This window comes from Oryzias latipes, chromosome 12 (assembly GCF_053564925.1).
Source record: "Oryzias latipes strain Hd-rR chromosome 12, Olatipes_Hd-rR_3.1".
Lineage (NCBI taxonomy): Eukaryota > Metazoa > Chordata > Actinopteri > Beloniformes > Adrianichthyidae > Oryzias > Oryzias latipes.
In genome coordinates this window covers 11,994,004-12,015,581 of record NC_136248.1, presented here as the reverse complement: position 1 = coordinate 12,015,581, position 21,578 = coordinate 11,994,004, and the positions used below count along the sequence as shown (strand labels likewise).

Genomic DNA, 21,578 nt, shown 5'->3' with positions numbered 1-21,578 from the left:
CGACCTCTCTCTGAACCGGAACTTCCTGTTTGAGCCTTTGTTTATATTTTGGCATGAGGAAGATGGCGGCGTGGTCAGATTTCCCAAACGGTGGATGAGATTGTGCCTTGTAGCCATCCTTAACTGTTGTGTAACAGTGGTCCAGTGTCCTTTTGCCCCTGGTCGGGCAGGTGATGTGCTGATAGAAGTTCGGCGCTGCGCGTTTGAGGTTGGCACTGTTAAAGTCCGCTGCCACAATAACCACAGCCTCCCGGTGTTGAGTCTGGTGCTGTGTGAGTGCCTCATGCAACTCACATAGGGCAGTGTCCGTGTCCGCTTGTGGTGGAATATAAACGGCACTGATTATGACCGATGTAAACTCCCGGGGAAGATAATAGTTCCAGGTTGGGTGTGCAGGAGCGTGTAAGTGGAACAACACTCGCGCTGTTGTACCAGCTGCTGTTTACCATTAGATACACTCCACCTCCCCTTGACTTCCCCGAGTCGCGTGTCCTATCCACTCGGTGAACCGAGAAAAACTCGGCCGGCTGTATGGCGTAGTCCGGCACCGCTGGATTCAGCCATGTCTCGGTGAAGCAGAGATTGCAGTCCCGAATGTCTCTCTGGAAATTTACCCTGGCCCTGAGGTTGTCAAGCTTGTTCTCCAGTGACTGGACATGGCGAGCACGATGACAGGCAGAGGTGTGTGGTGTGCACTCAGCCTGTTCCTGACGCCGGCTCGTTTCCCTCGGGGCCGCCGCTTCGGGTCGCGTCCTTTGTTCTCTCTCAGGATCTCTCTCGGCCAACTCGGATCCGGAGTTAGAAGCGTCGAAACGTGATTACGTTGTGAAGCAAGAGAAATGAGAGCTTTTCGATCGTACCTAATGCACCCCATGGTGATGTAATAGCCGATTTAGAGTTGTTAAAAATTAACTTAAAAAATTAACTTATAAAACAAAAAAAAGGAAGTAAAAAACGAAGTAAAATAGTTAAAATAGGTAAAAATAGGTCGGAGCAGTCACGACAGCTGCCGACCTCAACGGCGCCATCTTGGAATCATTTCCAAAAGCATTTACATATTTGAACCAGGTGTTCTGTAAACTATATTTTTTTGATTTTCTTGAGAGATTTCGATTGTTAAACATTCAAGCATATTGTCAACAACAGCTGTCATCCTGTTCACTACTCTGAAATGCAGAGTTTTATCCACATATAGAGCAACTCCTCCACCACCTTTGTTTAGTCTATTACAAAATCTGAGTTCATAACCCTCCAAATTAAAGTTTTCATCTCCCTTTTCTGCATTGAACCATGTTTCTAAAATTGCTATCACACTAAATCGTTGTGAAAAATTACACAAGTATTCCTTAATGTTGTCAAAATTTGCATACATTCTCCTGCTATTGAAATGAACAAGTGAAAACTTATCTTTACATTAAATGTTCAAGTTATATTGCTCGTCAGTGTAGTAACTGCACTTATCTGTGATGGCAGAGAAGAAATGGTTTATTGGGTCTATGCCATATTCCATGTTCTGTAAATTGTGATCAGTGTAATGCAATGATTCCATTCTTAATTGGTCAGAATAAGAACTTCTGTTTTCTGTTCTTGGTGTTGATGGTTGAGGTTGTATTGACATTTGTTCTGAGGAATAGTGCAGTGTCAGTGTGTAACCTCATTTTCCAGAAGGTTCAGAAATATCAGATGACATTTAGTATTTGTCCAGATCCTTGATGTCCCTAATCAAAACAATCAATCAATCAATCAATCAATCAATCAATCAATCAATCAATAAATCAATCAATCAATCAATCAATCAATCAATCAATCAATCAATCTTTTGCTTTCTGTTGACAAACCTCATAATAATGGCTGGTTTATCCTTCGCACTTTTTCTAGGCAAAGTGTGGCAAACCTCGACGCCGTCACAGTCCAGTTGGATTCCTTTCTCCCGTAGAAAACCCACAACTTGTTGCTCCACGGAGCTGAGGTCTTGCTCATCGGGCTCCCCGTCTCTGTTGGCGGTCACAGCTCTGGCGTATGATCTCGGTTTGATGCTCAAGCCTGTGATTACCACATCATTCATCCATGTGTACTGTTCGAGCTCCATCGCCCTTCTTTCCAGAAACGCAATCCTCTGGAGTGGAGGTGAACAGTTAAACACCACCCTCTAGTGGCCAGGGGATTGAACAGAAATGCAGAAATGGCAACACCTGATGGCTATGCCCAAAATGGATGAAAAATATTTTAATGAAAATGATCCTCTTCACTTGTCAGGGACTAGACCATTGTTGCTTGGGACTTGAGACTAAACCAGAGGGGGGTGTGCGTTTTTAAAATCACCCCCCCTCATCCTTTCAGGCACACACACACACACCACACACACACACACACACACACACACACACACACACACACACACACACACACACGCATCTTTGGACTGCACAAGAGTTATAACAAGACACACAAGTAAGACTTGATATGGAAGCATCATATGTTTAATAGAATGTGTTCTAAGAAAACAAAACTTGACTTTTTAACATCAAAACCTAGAATTTTATCTTTAATAAAAAAATGCAAAAATGTGCCGTTGGCTGGAGGGTGGTATAGTGGTTAGCACTCTTGTCTCACAGTGAAAGGGTCCTGGTTCAAATCCGTCCTGGTGTGTCGTTTGCATAGTTCTTTCTGCATGTGTGTTTTTTTTCCAGGCCCTACAAATTGTGTGGCGCTATGATGGACTGGCAAACTCCCTAGGATGTACCCGCCTTCACCCAACTGCAGGTTTGTAGGCTCCAGCAACCCCATGACCATGAATAAGAAGGTTTAGAAATGGATGGATGGATGGATGGCTGGACGGTGCTTTCACACAGTAGTCTCAGTGTGAGGGGACATTTTGGAGCTCAGCACATGAGACAGATGTTTGTGCTGGTGCTGGTACCTGACAAACACACAGGGAGAGAAGAAAAGGTAGTAAACATGCTGCAATGAAGAAAATGTTTTCAAGAACTTTGGCGCTATCATCAGCTCAAAAATATTACTGCGAAAATTTGAATGGACACACATTAACCAAGGCAACTGCACACGTGGAAAACAGAAGATACAGTGTTTAAGTTAGTTTAAAGCTGATGATTAACCCTTGTGCTATCTTAGATGAGCCCACCCTAACTTTGACGTGTTCTCCCTACCATGACAAAAGTGGATAAAGGTGGAAAGATTTACCAATCCATGGACACCAGTGAAGATCACAAATCATTGAAGAAAAAAGGTTTAGCGCACTGTCTAGTGGGTCTAGATGACCCAACTCCCAATGTTAAAATACCTAGGATAGCACAAGGGTTAAAATTGTTTAGGTCAGATATAATGCAGTTTTGGAGGACCATTTAGTTTTATTAAAAACTGGTAACTAAAAACCTGAACCTAAACGAGCAAAAATATTTTTTTTATAAATACAATTGCAGTCACTGCAATCAAACAGCTTCTCTACATCTATCAAAAACATTTTTGATCCATTCTTTGGCAAACTGCTCCAACTGTCTCAAATCAAAAGGTTTTTTTTTTAATACCTTGAGAAATCTCTCATTTACTTTCTGTGGTCCGTGTTTACTGCGATACAAACCAAAGACTGCTTCTATGGAGTCCTATACTGTTCATAATTAAATAAATACATATTTAATTAAATAAATAAATATGAACTCATGCAAATACACAATAAACCAATAAATCTCTTATAAATATATAAAAAGATCATGAAACTGTGAAAAACCTGCACACCGATTTTACATAAGCCATTATATTATTCAATATATTTCATTTTGCTTTAAAAACCTGTTCATTATTTTAAAACAGCATTTTAAAATATTCATTTTATTCATGTGGAATATTATAATAATTCTACGTCTTTTTTCAGAACCTTGGATTTCAAAATCAATATTTTCCAAAGTAGCTTTGTTTTTATTTCATGTTGCAGTTTTTCACAATGGCTTATTTATTTCATGAATAGCTTTTTCAGGAGAATGTCTCTGTCTGTCAATCAAACTAGACAAGGCGGAGAGACTTTTGTGATTGGCTATTCCTTTACTCAGACATGAGCAGCAGCACCTTGACTACATCAATCGAAGATGCTTCACCAAACGTGACGGCGCAATGCACTCTCCTCAACACTAGGGGGAGGATGCACCTCAACACATCCACAGTGTTACTAGAAATTGGGCAGTTTTTGTTCTAAATTTGCGGATAAAAGTGGCTTTGGGCGAGTGTGTATAATTCAGGTGATTTTGTGGTCGGCTCAGCGGTTTTCATCTTCTCATTAACATCTAGTAGTGGCCTAAGTTAGGCTGGGTGGTTGTTGGAGTTCCACAAAACTTCTATGAACTGGAGTTCCATGAACGCAACATGCAGCGTGTGGGATGGGCTACCAGCTAATGACTTTAGCCTGATAGCCACATGGAACGGTTGCCTGTGCTTATCTCAGTACCAATGCATGGATGCACAATGTACATGGAGTGTTAAAAGATCAGGTTTATTTATTTTGAATAGTTCTACATGATAACAATGTTTCCATGTTTGAGTTCATGAGATCATCCCAGAGAGAGCCTCTGCTTCAGGTCCTGCAGTCAAACTACGTCTTAAATTACGTGTAAATCAGAGCGCCCAGGCAGCGCGAGAGTGTGTGTGTGAGCGCAAGTTAAGCGTCTGTTGCCCAGTCCCCCGGAAAAGTAATAATAAAAAATGTTTCCTCCAAGTACAGAGCCTGATTCTTGGAGTAAGCCCTGGCTGCAGAATTGCTCAATCAATCCCGAATCTCCACTGCGTTTTCCGACCACGGTCAGAAACGTCATCGCAGGAAAGGTTCAACATTTTCCCGGGAGGGAAAAATAAAATCAGAGGACCTGATTATAATCATTGTCTCATTGAAAATAGAAAAATATCATAAGGTTCAGGAGGCCTCAGCAGGCTTGTTCTGCTTTGCACAGCTGCCTGGACTGACTGTTGGTCCGCCAGCTCACCTCCTGCGAGCCGACATAAGGCACGATGTGAGCTCTGAGTGAATGGCGTTAGAATGAGGAATGTTTCAACAGGGGACTTATAGACGTGGACGACCGGAGCTCTTCTGTGGTTTGGTCCACACAAACCCTCAAACTACAAAAACAGAGTCATTCATGTTTGCATCTTCTGCAGCAGACAGATTGTTTGTCTCTATTTGATCTCTAATGTCAGCAAAGCCGTGCAGATATTGCTGAAATATGTCACCTCTCCGACCGGCACACAGCTGTGCGGGTATCGAGGAATATGAGTCGATTTCCATGGATGAGCCAATGGGCGTTTAGATCCCGCCTACTTTCACTGATTGACAGATGGACTCATTCTCCTGAAAAAGCTCTTCATGAAATAAATACGCCATTGTGAAAAACACCAACATGAAATGAAAAAACAAAGCTACTTTGGAAAATATTGATTTTGAAATACGAGCTTCTGAAAGAAGACAGAATTATAATAATATTCCACATGATTAAAAATGAATATTTGAAAATGCTGTTTTAAAATAATGAACAAAGCAAAATGAAATATATTGAATAATATAATGGCTAATTTAAAATTAGTATGCAGGTTTTTCACAATTTCATGATCTTTTTATATATTTATAAGAGATTTATTGGTTTATTGTGTATTTGCATGAGTTCATATTTATTTATTTAATTAAATATTTATTTATCTAATTATGAACAGTATAGGACTCCATATGCTTCTCCCTCTCAAAATAAACAGACTAATTGTAAATAAACCTGTGATCTTCAATAAAAGAATACATAGGACACACAGTTGAACATGTCTCCACTGTCAAATTGATTTCAAAGTTTCCTGGAGGTAAATATCATAATCTCTAAAATGATTTTGAGGAACAACTTCAAAGATACATGGAATTACTGTTAATAGTCTTAATCTTTTAAGTGACCATTGGGCTTTTTTAAAAAAAAAGAAAATAATAGAAGAGTACCAAGAATGTTGTCCATTTGTGTAAGCCTATGTGTTGGATCATATACTCACTTAATGATTACACTCTGTATTTCTCTGTTCTCTTCCTCTTTGAGGTGCAGAAGAACCTGCTCCAGAATTGAGTGCTCCAAGTTCAGATACTGAGCAACCTGATAAAACAAAACAGTGCAACTATAACAAAAAATTCAAACCTAAATGAAAAATATGTTTTCTGGAAAAAAACAAAAACAAATTAAAATTAAATTAAAATTTAAAGAATGTATTTCTTAAAACTATTAAGTTGCTCTAAAACAAATATTTAGCAAACAAAGTAGTTTATTTGCTAAACTAAAGTTTGCTGTAATGATGTAACATAAAATAAGGGACAATAAAAATTGACATAACCTTTATTTAAAACTAATAATATATTATTTTAGGATTTTATTGTCTATTTATCAATCAAGTCCTTAAAAATGACCTCAGTGAGCAATAAAACTCCCTTGGACTGTTTAAGATCGAAGATTTTGGTCTGAAAAAAATGGTTTCTGTTCAATTAGTTGGTTACTTTAATAGAAAATCATTAAAAATTCTAAAGTGAATGTCACCCCTTAAGTATTTATGTTTACATCATTGCTGACTTCCTCTTCATGCATGTCCATCAGAAAGATCTTCATGATGTCATCAGAGGGCCCATACAGAACCCGCTCCCACAGTGGTAGATCTTTGTTGCTCAGCTTCCTCTTCTCTGATCAAAAGAAAGCAACATGCATAACCAACTTTTTTTAATTTGACACCTTACTTTTTCCTTTTTTTCTTACCTCCACTCTGATGAATGCAATACAGAGCAAACTCCTCTGGATCATTCTCTATCTATAATGCAAACAATAAAACACATATTCAGCGTCTTTACATTAATTAAAAAAAATAATTTGCAAGCAGCATTGCGGGGGCAGCAGCATTGCGGGGCCCTCCTGGCAACCCTTACTAGCTGAGTGGCATCCACATGCCCATATCATTCTCTCCCCTTCTTCCCCTGCCACCCTGATCAGAGCTGCACAAGACAAATTAATTAAAAAAATGGCGTCTTTTCTGTTAATTTTATCTTCATAGCAACCTTATTGTTTTTTGGTTGTTTAAAAGGTTTTTTGAGGTTTTGACCATTTTAGTTTTTTTCACAATTGCACCTGCTATGATGTCACCTTTTCCTTTTTGTAATTTTGGTGAGTTTTTCAGTTTATGGGCTGAAATGTTCACTCAAAGGTACAGAAAAGAAGAAGTATTGCGAAAACAGTGTCGATCTTGTAGTGCAGGACTGATGTGGGACATAAAAAAACAATATGTATTATTGGTCATCTGTAGTCATTAAAGTTTCCAAACTGAGAAATAAAATCACCTTGAACTTATTTAAAAGCTGCTCAATGACTTGGTTAGTGGTCATCCTGCTGGAGATTCGCACTTTAGTTGAAGTACCAAAAGATGGTGTGAAGATGGAGGTCTGCAGAAACAACAATGAGCACATGGAATCAGAGAGGTTTATGACTAAAAATACAAACCAATATCTATGGTAACAGGAACTCACTTTATAGTTATAGAAGTGTCCGTTTATGGAGAAGCGGTGCTGTCTTTCAGTCTCTCTTTGTGCTGCTGACTTTCCCTTTCGCCTCCTCCTCTTCACTAATGACGCATCGCTCATACAGCGAAATAGGTTAGACTCCAACTCCAGTTCTTGATTCTTGCGTCTTGTAGGACGCAGGGTAGCACTCTCATAAGGAACAGAGCCTTTGGTTGCATACATTAAATTAAGCATTAAAAACATGTTTAAAATTCAGTGTTAGCAATAATAATATTTTCAGCAGGAGCAGGATAAGCTCAACATAAAACAACACAAAGTTATTGAAAGAGGCATAGAGTTTGACTAAATTTGCTTTTCCACCATCCTCGCACCAAGCCTCTCCCAACTGTAGGTGCATGTGAACGTAGCATGAAAGATATGATTTAGTTTTAATATACTTTAGTAACTACAACAGGGGGGCAGAAACACTATTTTTAACAAAGTAACAACCAGGTTAGACCTGATTATTAACTGGTCTAACCAGTTAATAATCATAATTAAAAATTGATTATTACCTGTCTCTTCTGCTGTTAAGGTCTTTCTTCATAGCAGCTGCCTTTAAAGGTGGAATGACTTTTTTCTTTCTTTGTGACATCTTTGCATACAGTTTTGTACTACCACATTTGAGGTAGACAGAATGCAGTATATGTGCAACATCCGAAACAAACTCAATGATACTGACTGATCAAATGGAAATTAATTAAAGATTGGAAATTGGTCTCAAGTGGCAGTCTGAGTAGATTGATCTTCAATGTTGGATGCTCAGCCCATTTCAAGTGTGGGAAAAGCACATTCAAAAAATTAGGGCAGCTTTAATTCCAAATAATCCACCTGTTCAGCTCAACAATTTTCATTTGCACACTTTTGTATGAGGACAGGGGTGTCCTATTTTCTTTTTAGCCAAAGATAAAGGGGCAAGGAAAGACTAAATTAAAGGCTATTTAGGACTTTGCCAAAGAGAATATAAGAAAGTTCTGATTTTTCCCATCACAAACAATTTAGACATCTGTATTGCTTGCTTACACACTTGTAATTAACATATATTTCAAATATACACATTTATTTTGATAAAACTAGCTGAATAAATAAGAAAATAGGTGTGACTATAATACCATGTAAGCATAAATGTCCAACGAGGTTGGATTTGACTTCATTCATGCATTTTAGTGTTATGTATCAAGCCAGGGACGCTATAGGTAACTTGAGGACTGTGTGCTTCATGGCTGAAAATTACCAAAGTCCTTCATTTTAAGTACTACAGAGAATGTGAGATTTTAGATATTCAATTTAAATGGATGATTTTAAACTTTCACAACCTCAAAAGAGGTGATTAACTCAAAAATGGATCAGTTTTAATTATACAGGCAACATTTTTGAAAACAAAAGGTGTCACTTGCAAAACCGTTGTTGAGTTAAAGAAAAAGAAGTTTCATTAACCTGGTGTGGGATCCTTCATCACAGTTTCATGTGCTGTTTCAGAGATCTCATCTATCTGGTGAAGATCAATGTATTCTCCCCATCGAGAGATACTGCTGCAGAGAGAATGAGAGACTCACAATCAGTGTCAAATGTATACATATATATATATACATATACATATACATATACATATATATATATATATATATATATATATATATATATATATATATATATATATATATATTAGAATCTTGTATTGAAAATGTTTTAACAAAATGGAATGGAATAACACTAATAGATGCAGAGGATGGGGTTAGATAGATGAAGGGACATAAAGAGCAGAAAAACAAAGAATTATAAATAGTCTTTTAATTAGAATTATGCTGTTTTTAGCCAAAATCACAAAGTCTGTGTCATTTACTAAGACAGGGGTGGCCAAACGTTTCGACCACAAAGGGTCCTAAAATTTGATAGAAGGGCCGGACCTGGAGCGGAGCAGATGCTTGGAGTGTTTTGGTAATCCACCTTATAAGAGAAGGAAATAACATGGAATCTGGACAAAAACATGCTTCAATTTTGATGAAAATTAATATATCGGTATATTTAAAACAGAACGTTTTTGAGTTTTTATTTCAAAACTGTGGCTTTTGTTCTCATTTTAGAGCCATTTGCTCTATTTGATGCACCTTGTGTAAAACACAAACTTAGAGAAATGCTACATTCATGTGGTGTTCGAGTGATGAAAAAAAGAAAAAACACAAATCTTACATCACAATCCAACACCACATGGATGCACAATAAACTTCTGCACCTAATTTATTTGTAGTGCACCCTTACTACAAGCTGGGGAACGTATGCTGCACTGGGGTTCTGGTATGGGATTACATGTCTGCCAAAAACTGAAAGGGCGTAAAGACAACTGAGCGGGCGTATTTAGGAACTGAGTGAGTGAACCTTACAACTGCGCTGGCGCAATTCTAACAGAGCAACCCCGTATTTTACAATTGCACGGCTGCAATCCTAACTGAGCAGTGATCTTGCTCGGTCAGATCCTTTTTGCGCGCTCACTTGGATTTACGCTCAGTGTTAAGGGGGCGTTTTTGTCGTTTGTGGGGCGGTGTTCAGGGGTGTGTTTGTCACTTGGGGGCATGAACCTTTCTGGTTGATCTGATTGGCTAAAATTTGCATGTCAAGCAGTGGGGCGGGACTTTTATTTTGGGGCTTTAATAGAAAAGGAACAGCGGCTGTACAGACTAATAATGACCTTATTGTCATACTAAAATAAAGAATGTCAATAGTTCACTTTGTCAATTTTTAGTAATTTTTCATATTTACAAATGGATCCGATTTGGTCAAAAATAATCAATAGCTCTGAAGATGCTAGAATTTTTTTTTTTTGCATAATCTTTATTGTAGTAGGAAAATAAGGTCATGATTAGTCAGTACAGTAAGTTTTTTGTCAGTAACTACAGCATCTTCAAAGCTATTAAGCATTTTTGACCAAATCTGATCAATATTTAAATATGAAAAATTCCTAACAATAAACAACGTGAATTATGACAATCTTTATTGCAATAGGACAATAAGGTCATGATTAGTCAGCACAGGAGGTTTGGTGACAGAACCTTTAGTATCTTCAGAGCTGTTGTGCATTTATGTTATGATTTATATCTCTATTAAATTTTTAAAACTATAAGCAATAAAACAGAGGTTGACTTTCTAACAAAATTTAGTATAATAATAATAATGTAGCATGACTATGCTGATGAGTCTTCATTACCAATTCATTTAAATATAGACATGTATTCACTTTTTAAAAGTTTACTGATTTTTACAGAATGGTGTTTCACAGGGTAAGCACTTTGTTGACGGTCCCTTGGCAGCCGGCTCGCAGCATGTCTACATTCACAGCTTTAAGCGAACAATTCTGATAAAAAGGCAATGAAAACGATCTTTTTTCTTAAAAAATGCTTTTGTAGTTCACTCTATGTGTTAATACAAAATGATTGAGATACTTGCTGACACATTTGAACATTTATCAGGAGAGTTATTGAAGCAGGAAGTCCAAATCTGTAAAGATCTAATTTAACCGAACCGCAGCTGCTCTATTCCCGTGTTCCTCCACGTAGCTGATAGCTTGCAGTTTAAACTGTGCCTCATAATCGTGTCTCTTTGTATTTCCAGGGTTTCCTAAACAAAGTTGTTCTGCATTATGCTCATATCTGCACCTTTGTACTATGGGGGGGGGGGGGGGGGGGGTGTCTTCTTTCACATCCTCACCTCTCTCCGTATCGTTCTCATGGTATTCTCTCCTAGATCCTCTTTACTGAAGTCACACAACAACACATTAGGGCCGCTCTGTACATTTTGGAGAAAATGTAAGACTTTCACCTTATGGTTGTGAAAGTACTCTACATATAAAATATGATAAAAGGCAGAGAGCCGCCTGTTAGCCCCTCCCCCCCGCTCTGAAAAATGAAAGTCTCGCCCCTCTGCCTCGCCGATAAGACATGCAAATTTTGACATTCTTTATTTTAGTATGACAATAAGGTCATTATATCTGATCGCATTCAAAGCTTTTTTTAGATTTGCAGAGCTGTTGTTTCTGCACAAGAGACATGAGATTGATTGGCAAGGTCTCCAACCAATCAGGACACAGAACAGGGTGCGCTGTTTGAAAAAAAGAAGCAGCAGCATAATCGCACTAAAAGAATCAGTGAGACCACTAAAGGTAAACTTGGACGTAGAAAGGGTACATTGTTCTATTTGACGGTGATTTTTAGAGGGGTTCAAAAAGGGGCAACGACTGTTGAAAGATGGTATAAAATGTCACGTCCTATGCGGATCTCGATCGTGTGGCCAGGTTGAGAGAGAAAAAAATCAGGCATCTCTGATATTAGGCGTGTTTGAGACGAACCAGCGCCTCGCCTGGATTGTTGACAAGACCAGGCGGAGGCACGCAGGGGCAGGAAATGCGCCTGAGATGTAGGCTAATGTCGAGCTGCAGCAAGACCATAGACATACCAGACTGAACGAGAACAGGAAGTTAGGGTCAATCGAATGTTAAATTCGACTGAATTTTAATATGCCTCAACCCCTTAGCATGTTCAATGCTTTTATATCCATTTTATTTATGTTAATGTTTTTTAATGTGAGTATGTTTTATCGATAGGTATTTTAATTGTCTTAAAATTGCTTTTTTGTATCCTTTTTATTGATATTTTCAATTGTACTGGGATTGTTTTTTGTGATTCTGTATTTGGTCATTTGCACTCGGATTTGCTTTTGTGTTTCAGGACTGTAATTTGTTCCGTGATTTTCTGTTGTGCTTCAGTATTTGTTAATTGGTACTGAGATTGTTTTTAGTGCTTCAGGATTTGTCAGTTTGTACAGGCATTTGTCATTGTTATATCTTAAATGTAAATGTGTCTTCCACCACTCGTCCACCGTAACACCCCCACCTAACAACTGGTGCAACAAAAATGGCGTGCAATATTGAAACTTTTCAGCCATAAAGTTTTAAGCCAGATGCAAGCTCGGACAAGGAACTCAAAGATGTACACAAATCTTTATGTGCAAATGAATGCATGGGAATGAAGCAGAGCAGGAAGCATGTGGTCCACCCAGCGTATTTTTTATGTCACAAACACAATCTTTCTAAAACAGCATTTTTTTCATCTGCTGCTGATTTGCAACAATTTATATAAAGAAATACTCAGAAAGGCAATTTTAAGCCTAATTTTCTTTCTAGATGTCCTCCATCATAAGAAAAAGGCCACAAGAACATGTTAAAAACACCAAGAACACAATTTTGGGTCTTTAAGAGAAAAGTATTCAATTACAGTTGAAAGTATGACACCAACCTCTTGCTCCCTAATGGGCTGACTGGACTGGTGGGGTCAGGTGAATTCTGGGGGATTTGTTTTTCATCCTGTATTTTCAGCCGGATGGGTCTCCTTACTCCCCAGGAGATATTCAAAAAACCTTCCACAATCACCTGTTTATCTTCTGCCTGTATAAAAGAAACAGAAAACTGTGTGATCAGTAACCACAGCCATAAAGCACATTTAGATAAGGACATTCGTGCCTTTTCAAATTGTAATATGTAAATTAAAAACTCACAGAAATATATACTTGAAGTCTTACCTGAGTGTAGGTGAGGTGAAGTTGGGTCTGGTCCTTCAAAAAGCAGTTGTATGTGTTCAGCAGTGACAGAAACTCTGCTCTAAAATAAAATATATTACATTAAATAGCTTTTACAACCAAAATTAATGCAACACATTGTGATAAATTCAACCCAGAGCTCATATTTAAATATGAGTATATAACATGTAAATACAAGTTAAGTGTAAAACAGTGAACATGAAAAAACAAATGTGCTATACCACAAAACACTATCAGGCTATGTATAAGTATCAGAAAAAAGTTTACATGGCAGCAAAAGAAAACAGATCACCTGGACAAACTCTTTCCAGCTCCTATTTGGATCACTGGAAGAAGAACAGCTTCATTCATTATTGAATCGCTTCTGCAAAAAATAAACAAAATCTCCTTTAACTGCATGTGACCACTCCAATCCTTGCTTACGTGCATGCAAGCTAAATACAGACCCCTGACCTCTGGTAAGAAATGCCATTAAAACCTCATTATGTAACCAACCGAGTGGAGTTAAAACCAAATACAACATGATTATTGTCATACCTCATCTTACATGCTGTTATGGAGCTCCCTTTGTTATCCGCTTTCCTAGTTTTTGTCTCTTTGTCCTTCCGGTATTTAAATATAACGTGTTCGTCCCTCTGAAGTTTTTGAGTTATATTTATCCCTCCTCTCTGTGCTGCCTCTCTTTCAGTTTCCTTTTTCTTCCTGCTTGTCTCAAAGAGATTTAATAACAGTACTCCACCCAGTAACCAGTGATGACAGCACAGACCCCACCATTTGTTTATTCTTCAAAATCCTGCGACTGCACTGCAGCTGCTGGAATTCCATGCTGCTCTGCACGTTCCTTTTCCTTTAATCCATTTTCTGCGGCCTCTCCTTTACCTTTTGACTAAGATGACAAGGATTCCCCTTTTTATAACATACAAAAAACTATCTTTTTTTAAAAACTCCTTGTAAAATACTGTCAACAGAAATAGATGATTTGTAGATGTCTCTAAATTCGGCTGTTGGATTAAAAACCTTAAACTATTTAGTAATGGTAGAAAAGACCTCTTAATCATTTCATTATTGAGTTGTGCTTTGCTTTGCTTGCATTTACTTTGAGAAGAATCCATCTATAATACACCATAGAGTACTGTTGATACCTCTTTCCCAGTTCTTTCCCAGAAAGATGAAATACCTGAATTTCCAGTTCAAATGGCACCTCACAAAATGGCTAACAAATAATTACGTTTTTAACACATTGCATATTATGTAGGAATATAAATATTTATACATAAAATGTTTTTTTTTCATCTGCTCCTGATTAACAATTAGGAAAAAAAACCTCAGAAATGCAAATTTAAGCGTAATTTTCTTAATATTTGTCCTCTATCATAAGAAAAATGCCATAAGTGTCATGGTGCCTCTGTCAGTCACTCTCCCCCTCCCCCGCTGTTTCTGCCTTGGACCAAGACCAGCTGTTTCCACTCACCTAATCATTGCTGCAGCCTTCATAAGGAGCTCCCATGGTGCTTAGTCTGGCCATTGCCTCATTCCTGTGTGTTGTCATGCTTCATGTCACTAATTGCTCCTTTCAATCTGCCTCAGGAATATCCAGTTCTGGTACTCACCTGGTCGCGGTCCTCTGGTCTCACGTGCTTCGCTCTCAGATTCCCTCTGCAAAACTCCTCCAGCCAGCCGACGCTCCTCTCCCTGGGAAAGACGCCATTACTCACCTTCAGCTTAATTAAACCCCCTAAAAACTTACCTCTTAGTCTGTGTATCCTTCCGGGTTTCAGCATTTGGGTCACTCAGTATCCACGTCAGATCATGACAGAACGAACTGGCCTAACTCCTGACCCAGCCGACCCGGAAGGGCTTCACCACGCCATATCTCTACAAGTTAATCTCCTAAAACATCAAGCGGAGGCCATCACCCACATGTCCTCTGCACAGTGGGATCTTTTCCGTCGCCTCGACAGCATCACACAAATACTTAGTGCTTCTACTAGCCAACATGCTAATCCCGCTGCCGCCGCTCAAGTTCCCATTTCCGGCAACAATCACACTTCCGCATCCGCCGAGATCCCGGAAAATGTCCGTCTCCAGCCGGAGCCTTTTTACGGCGACATTGAAACCTGCGGAGGGTTCCTGCTCCAATGCCAATTAATCTTCCAACAGACCCCCAGGGAATATCATGTCGATCACAGCCGCATTTCTCTGATTGTAAACTCTCTCCGCAGCAAGGCTCTCCAGTGGGCTCAGGCTTTTCTGGCCGCCCATCCCATTACACACCTTCCGTTCGATCGCTTCATTGGGGAGTTCAGATTGGTGTTCGACCAGCACCGAAAGCAGGAAGAAGCCACCCAGCGGTTACTGAATCTCAAACAAGGTAACCGCCCGGTAAGTGATCATCTAATCGACTTCCGCATTTAAGCCGTCGAAGCGGGTTGGCCGGACCACGCTCTTAAAGGCATCTTCTATCAGTCATTGAACGATCGTAGTAAAGACCACCTATGTTCTCAGCCTGAAACCGACACTTTTGAAGACCTAGTTACCGCCGCCCTGAGGTCCGACGCCCGGTTATATGAACGCCACGCGGAACAAAAACGTAAGTCGCCGCCTCTCCCGGCTAATCCCGTTTCCCCGGTTATAGTTGTCCCACCCTCCAACCGGGAAACATCCTCCAGCAATCACGACGTACCCATGCAAATCGGTCATGCTAAGCTAGAAGAAAGACAACGACGTCGTGACCAGGTTTATGCTTCTATTGCCTGGACATTTGGTCTCACAATGCAACTCTCGCTTAAAACTCTCGAACCCCTCCTTAGAAGACAGGCCCCGGGGGGGTAAATTCTGAACTCACCTCTAGTTCTAAGTTCTTGTTTGTTCCAGTCAAAATCAGTAATGAAAACCAAGTTATTGAACTCCAAGCCCTAGTTGATTCCGGAGCTGAACATAGTTTAATCTACCAACGCCTCGTTCAGGATCTCTCGCTTTCTGTCGTTACGCTCACTACCCCTAAATATGCTGCTGGTTTGGGGGGTAAACAATTTACTCGCATAACTAAGCGCACCAGTCCCATTCTCATTTTGACATCTGGTAATCGTGAATACCACCAGTTTTTTGTTACCCAGTGCCCTCAAACAGCAATAATCTTAGGTTTTTCTTGGCTCCAAGTACATAATCCCCTTATTGATTGGAGCGCTCCTCGTGTCGTTAACTGGAGCACTTATTGTATGGCTAACTGCTTACACTATGCCATGCCCACTACTAATCTGCCTGACCCTGGTCTCGTTAAGGACATCGACCTCACAAATGTGCCTGCCTGTTACCACGACCTCCGCTCCGTTTTTTCTAAATCTAAAGCTAGTGCTCTGCCACCTCATCACCCTTACGACTGCTACATCAAACTGTTAAATGGAGCCCCCCTTCCCAAGGGGAAGCTCTATAATCTGTCTGGGCCCAAAAAAAATGCTATTGAAAACTACATACAAGAAGCCCTCTCATTGGGTCACATCTGTCCCTCTTTTTCTCCTGTAGGCGCCGGGTTTTTCTTCGTGGAGAAGAAATAGAAGTCTCTTAGACTTTGCATTGATTTCCGTGAGCTTAACCAAATTACAGTAAAGGACAAAAATTCCCTTCCATTACTTGAATCGGTGTTTGACTCGGTGCAACAGGCTAAAATCTTCTCCAAACTCGACCTTCGCAACGCCTATCACTTGGTGTGTACGTGCGAAGGGGACGAGTGGAAAACGGCGTTTAACACCCCGTTAGGGCATTATGAATACCTGGTTATGCCGTTTGGACTTACCAATGCCCCTGCGGTTTTTCAAGGCTTAGTTAACGACGTCTTGAGAGATTTCCTCAATCGGTTCGTCTTTGTATATTTAGACGATATTTTAGTTTACTCCACCGATCCCTCACAGCATGAGCATCATGTCCGCCTCGTTCTCAAAAGGCTGCTCGAAAACCAGCTCTACGTCAAGGCTGAGAAATGTGAATTTCATGTGTCCAGCATTCCCTTTCGGGGCTACATCATAGAGGCTGGCAATATCCGCCCTGATCCGGCTAAAATAGAGGCAGTAACCCAGTGGGAAGTTCCCCAGACCCGGAAGAAACTACAACAATTCCTTGGGTTCGCCAACTTATATCGCCGGTTTATCCGCAATTACAGCAGCATAGCTGCCCCACTCACCCAACTCACCTCAGTCAACAAAGTCTATTCCTGGAACCCGGAGGCTGATGCGGCTTTTAAGAAACTCAAGTCTCTTTTTGTATCTGCTCCCATACTCATTCAACCTGACATAACTAAACAATTCATCGTGGAGGTAGACGCTTCTGACTCCGGTGTGGGAGCTGTCTTGTCCCAACACGAAAAAAGCACAGGTAAACTCAAACCACGTGCTTTTTTCTCCCAAAAATTAAGTTCTGCCGAACGAAATTATGACGTGGGGAACCGAGAACTCTTGGCCATCAAGTTAGCTCTTTAAGAATGGCGTCACTGGCTGGAGGGAGCTGAACAACCCTTTCTTGTATTAACCGATCATAAGAACCTCGCCTAACTTTGCAGCACTAAGCGCCTCAATTCCCGTCAGGCCCGGTGGTGCTTGTTTTTCGACCGCTTCCATTTCACCATCACTTATCGCCCCGGCAGCCACAACGTCAAGCCTGATGCTCTGTCCCGTAAATACACTACGTCCGAGACTACCTCTAACTCACCTATACTCCCTACTTCTTGTTTCATCGGCAACCTCACCTGGGAAGTCGAAAGCAAGGTACTCCAGGCCCAAGGTGAGATCCCTGATGGCATCACCTGTCCTCCTGGGACCCTTTATGTTCCAGATTCTCTTAGGTCATAAGGACTCACGTGGGGGCACACATCTTCCATCGCCTGCCATGGAGAGGTCTACTGTACCACCCGACTGCTCAAACGTCGATTCTATTTGCCCACCATGGAGCTGGATATCAAGGAGTATATCGCGGCCTGTACCACTTGTGCCCGCTGGAAAACCTCCAACCGACCCCCCTCTGGACATCTATTGCCTTTATCCACGCCCAGCCGTCCCTGGTCTCATATCGCGGTTGATTTTGTCACCGGACTTTCACCATCCCAAGGCCATAGGGTAATTCTGACAGTCATTGATCGTTTCTCTAAGTCTGCCCAATTTATTCCCCTGCCTCAACTCCCCTCTGCCTCGGAGACAGCCGACGTCCTTATCAACCACGTATTCCGCCATCATGGAATTCCCTGCGACATTGTGTCGGACCGAGGACCTCAATTCACCTCACAAGTTTGGAGGGCTTTCTATTCCGCCCTGGGAGCCTCTGTCAGCCTCACGTCAGGCTACCATCCCCAATTTAACAGCCAGGCTGAGCGGGCTAACCAAGAGATGGAGGTGGCTCTCAGGTGTCTAGCGGCCCAGAACCAAGCTAACTGGTCCAAATTCCTGGTGTGGGTAGAGTATGCCCATAACAGCCATCCTTCTACTGCTACTGGCATATCCCCTTTTGAGGCTTCCCTGGGTTATTCACCCCCTTTGTTTCTTTCTCAAGAATTGGATCTGGCAGTGCCCTCGGTCCAGCTCCACCTCCACCTCCAACGGTGGAGTCACTCTCTCCCTCCCCCGCTGTTTCTGCCTTGGACCAAGACCAGCTGTTTCCACTCACCTAATCCTTGCTGCAGCCTTCTTAAGGAGCTCGTGGATCTTCAGCCGACGCCAGTTCGTTGTTCCTCCCATGGTTCTTAGTCTGGCCATTGTCTCGTTCCTGTGTGTTGTCATGCTTCATGTCACTAATTGCTCCTCTCGCTCTGCCTCAGGAATATCCAGTTCTGGTACTCACCTGGTCGCGGTCCTCTGGTCTCACGTGCTTCGCTCTGATTCCCTCTGCAAGACTCCTCCAGCCAGCCGACGCTCCTCTCCCTGGGAAAGACGCCATTACTCACCTTCATCTTAATTAAACCCCCTAAAAACTTACCTCTTAGTCTGTGTATCCTTCCGGGTTTCAGCATTTGGGTCACTCAGTATCCACGTCAGATCATGACAACAAGAACATATTAAAAACACCCAAAACACAATTTTTATCGGACTAAAGCTTATATTAGTAAAATGATTAAAAAAAAAACACCCTGTAAAATCATTCATATAACATTGTATGAAAAATATATATTCGTCAGCAAAAGGTGCTACTGATAGTGCTTTTAATTCTTGGTATATACAATTTTCAGTACCCATACATCTGTTAACATTACATCACATCATCATGTGGACAGCCTTCCTAGAAGAGTGTAAGCTTTTGTAGCTGCAAAAGGTGGACCAACTTCATATTAAACTTTACCGGTTAGGAAAGGGATGGCACTTTTATGTAGTTTATATGCGAGTCAACGCAGGTGAGCAAATACTTTGGGTAATGTAGTGTAGATCAAAAGATGATTGGAGTGAGTCTACAGGAAGTAAAATATGTGGCTGGTTAAGATTGAACATCGTTCTTTTGAAATAATATTTCAAAAATAATTGAGTTTGCCAAGAGGCCCTCAAACGAAAAAACAGGAAGAAAAATGATTGATCATTATGCACAGGAATTTGTTTGACCTAAAGTAAACATGACCTACTAGTTGCCTATAAAAGGCATCTTGGTGGATGAATCACCGTCTGGAATCCAATTACTCCAAAAAGTTAAGTCAACCATAAATTTCTCTTTGTATAAGGTACGTTCACACTACCATCTGGAATACATGTTCAAGTGGCCATTTCCAATGAAAAGTCTATGTAAAAGCCCATAAATGTGTGTTTCGGGTTTCTGTGTTTAAAACTCTTGCATTCTCGGTGTCACAAGAAGAGGCAGGCGGCTGGATCCAAATCCAGTAGGTTTATTAGGTCAGCTACAGGTCCACAGAGCAAGATTTTTACCACTTCGACATTTCACACTAGGTCTCTTCCAACTGTAGCGGTGAACAAAGTAGAAAAAGAAGAAGCCCCTCCCTGCTTGTTCAGTTTGTACAACATGGGCTAAACATGCCTTCAAGACCACGTCTGGGAGGTGTACTGTTATATTTACAAATAACTGCTGAACAGTTAAATATTTTTTTAATAAAAAAGTGGTGGTTTTCAATGTCTCAGTTTGTTTTTCTCCACAGCAAAATAGAAAAAAGGCATTGTGAGTCTCAGGTATTCTCAAAAGCTAAACTAAAGGTGTGCCTATGTTTACTGAAAGCTCATTTGCAAATTATGTAAAACCATGATGCAGGTTTCTTTGTCATATCCATGTTTTGGTTGATCTGCACAACAGAAGTAACTGACAGAGTTATAATGTAGCGTTAAAGCTTTTTTTTAGCTGAAAGTTTTAGTCTTCCTAACACTCACTGTTTTTACTTTAGGCAGATGAATCTGCCTAGAGTCAGTTTTTTTGTTGTCTAAGTTGTGTGTGAGGAAAAAATTGATATCATTATCTATTACTTCTCGACATCATGCAAATGTATTTTGAACAGATTTTTTAAAAAGTTATCTCAAAAAGGAGCTGTAGGCTATTTACATCTTTCAATAAAACATTGAATAAAGATGAGTATTCCTACCTGATCAGCTTTTCTTGCAGTGTCCTAATCAAAGAAACAAATCATGTTTAAGGTTTGGCGAAGATTTTTTTTTTAAGCTCGAAGGTTCAGAGTACAGTTCGCATGGCAGAAAGCAAGTCAGTAAAGCAGCGCAGTTGCTGGTTAATAATTACAGAACACGTTGAGACAGTTCTTAGAGGGAGTGACTAACTGACACCTGGAATGACTTTCTTTTACAGAGTCAGTGTACACAGAGAGAAAAAGGCTGAACCATGCACAGTATGGTTAGACCTTTCTTTTGTTCTAAAAAAAAGTTACAACACTGTGACTGACGTAGATGCAAATTTTATACATTTTTAGTCATTGGGAGTTACTGAAATTATGATTTTTGTTGTGGACAACAATAAGTTGTCCAGAAGAAAAATAAGTGCTTCAGAAATAACAGCAGGGGTCGGAGGTATTTGCAGAGGTATTTGAAATGCTGCGAGTTCAATGTAGCTCAGCCTCTTCTGCCCGTAGGCCTTTTCTACTACACCCTCACAGGGTAATATGAGCTCTATGATGTATGCAAATGTGAAACAAGTAGGATCTAGATCAGACTGTGTGTAAGGACCTGGACAACCAGATACAAGGGTTAAAAAAGGGTGAATAAAAGATTATTGTTCACAGATTCAGTCACTTCAGAAAAAGTCCAGCCTCCGACAGTCCACTCCACTCCACAATGATCAGATGAGCACGTAGTCGGAACCCAGTCTGATAAAAAACAAACAAACAAACAAACACACAAAGCCAAATAAACCACAGGATAAGAACAGTTTGATAGTAAAAAATGCATGCAGTAAAATCAGTTATAAAAGGGTTAAGAAAACATGTACTTGTGCTAGGTCAGGGGTC

The 21,578-nt window shown here is 40.4% G+C and overlaps 1 protein-coding gene across 6 annotated transcripts; it reads right to left on the bottom strand.

Moving 5' to 3' along the window:
• Window positions 1-2,464: 2,464 nt before the first annotated feature.
• On the bottom strand, window positions 2,465-20,930 carry rassf6 (Ras association domain family member 6). Of its 6 annotated transcripts, XM_023960858.2 has the most exons (15): window positions 19,112-20,730; window positions 18,977-19,056; window positions 18,803-18,901; window positions 14,764-14,845; window positions 14,625-14,688; window positions 13,446-13,517; window positions 13,136-13,214; window positions 12,853-13,001; window positions 9,005-9,099; window positions 7,535-7,734; window positions 7,349-7,450; window positions 6,774-6,825; window positions 6,582-6,700; window positions 6,028-6,125; window positions 2,465-2,920 (listed from the first exon to the last, which is right to left on the bottom strand). In XM_023960858.2, the coding sequence occupies exons 5-15, from the start codon at window positions 14,645-14,647 to the stop codon at window positions 2,845-2,847; spliced, it is 1,065 nt and encodes a 354-aa protein (XP_023816626.1). In that variant the 5' UTR covers window positions 14,648-14,688; window positions 14,764-14,845; window positions 18,803-18,901; window positions 18,977-19,056; window positions 19,112-20,730; the 3' UTR covers window positions 2,465-2,844. The 6 variants fall into 6 exon arrangements, with proteins under 6 accessions (XP_023816626.1, XP_023816625.1, XP_078812252.1 ...); XM_023960857.2 differs by lacking the exons at window positions 14,625-14,688; window positions 14,764-14,845 and having other exon boundaries at window positions 20,706-20,930; XM_078956126.1 differs by lacking the exons at window positions 14,625-14,688; window positions 14,764-14,845 and having other exon boundaries at window positions 19,112-20,725.
• Window positions 20,931-21,578: the final 648 nt, after the last annotated feature.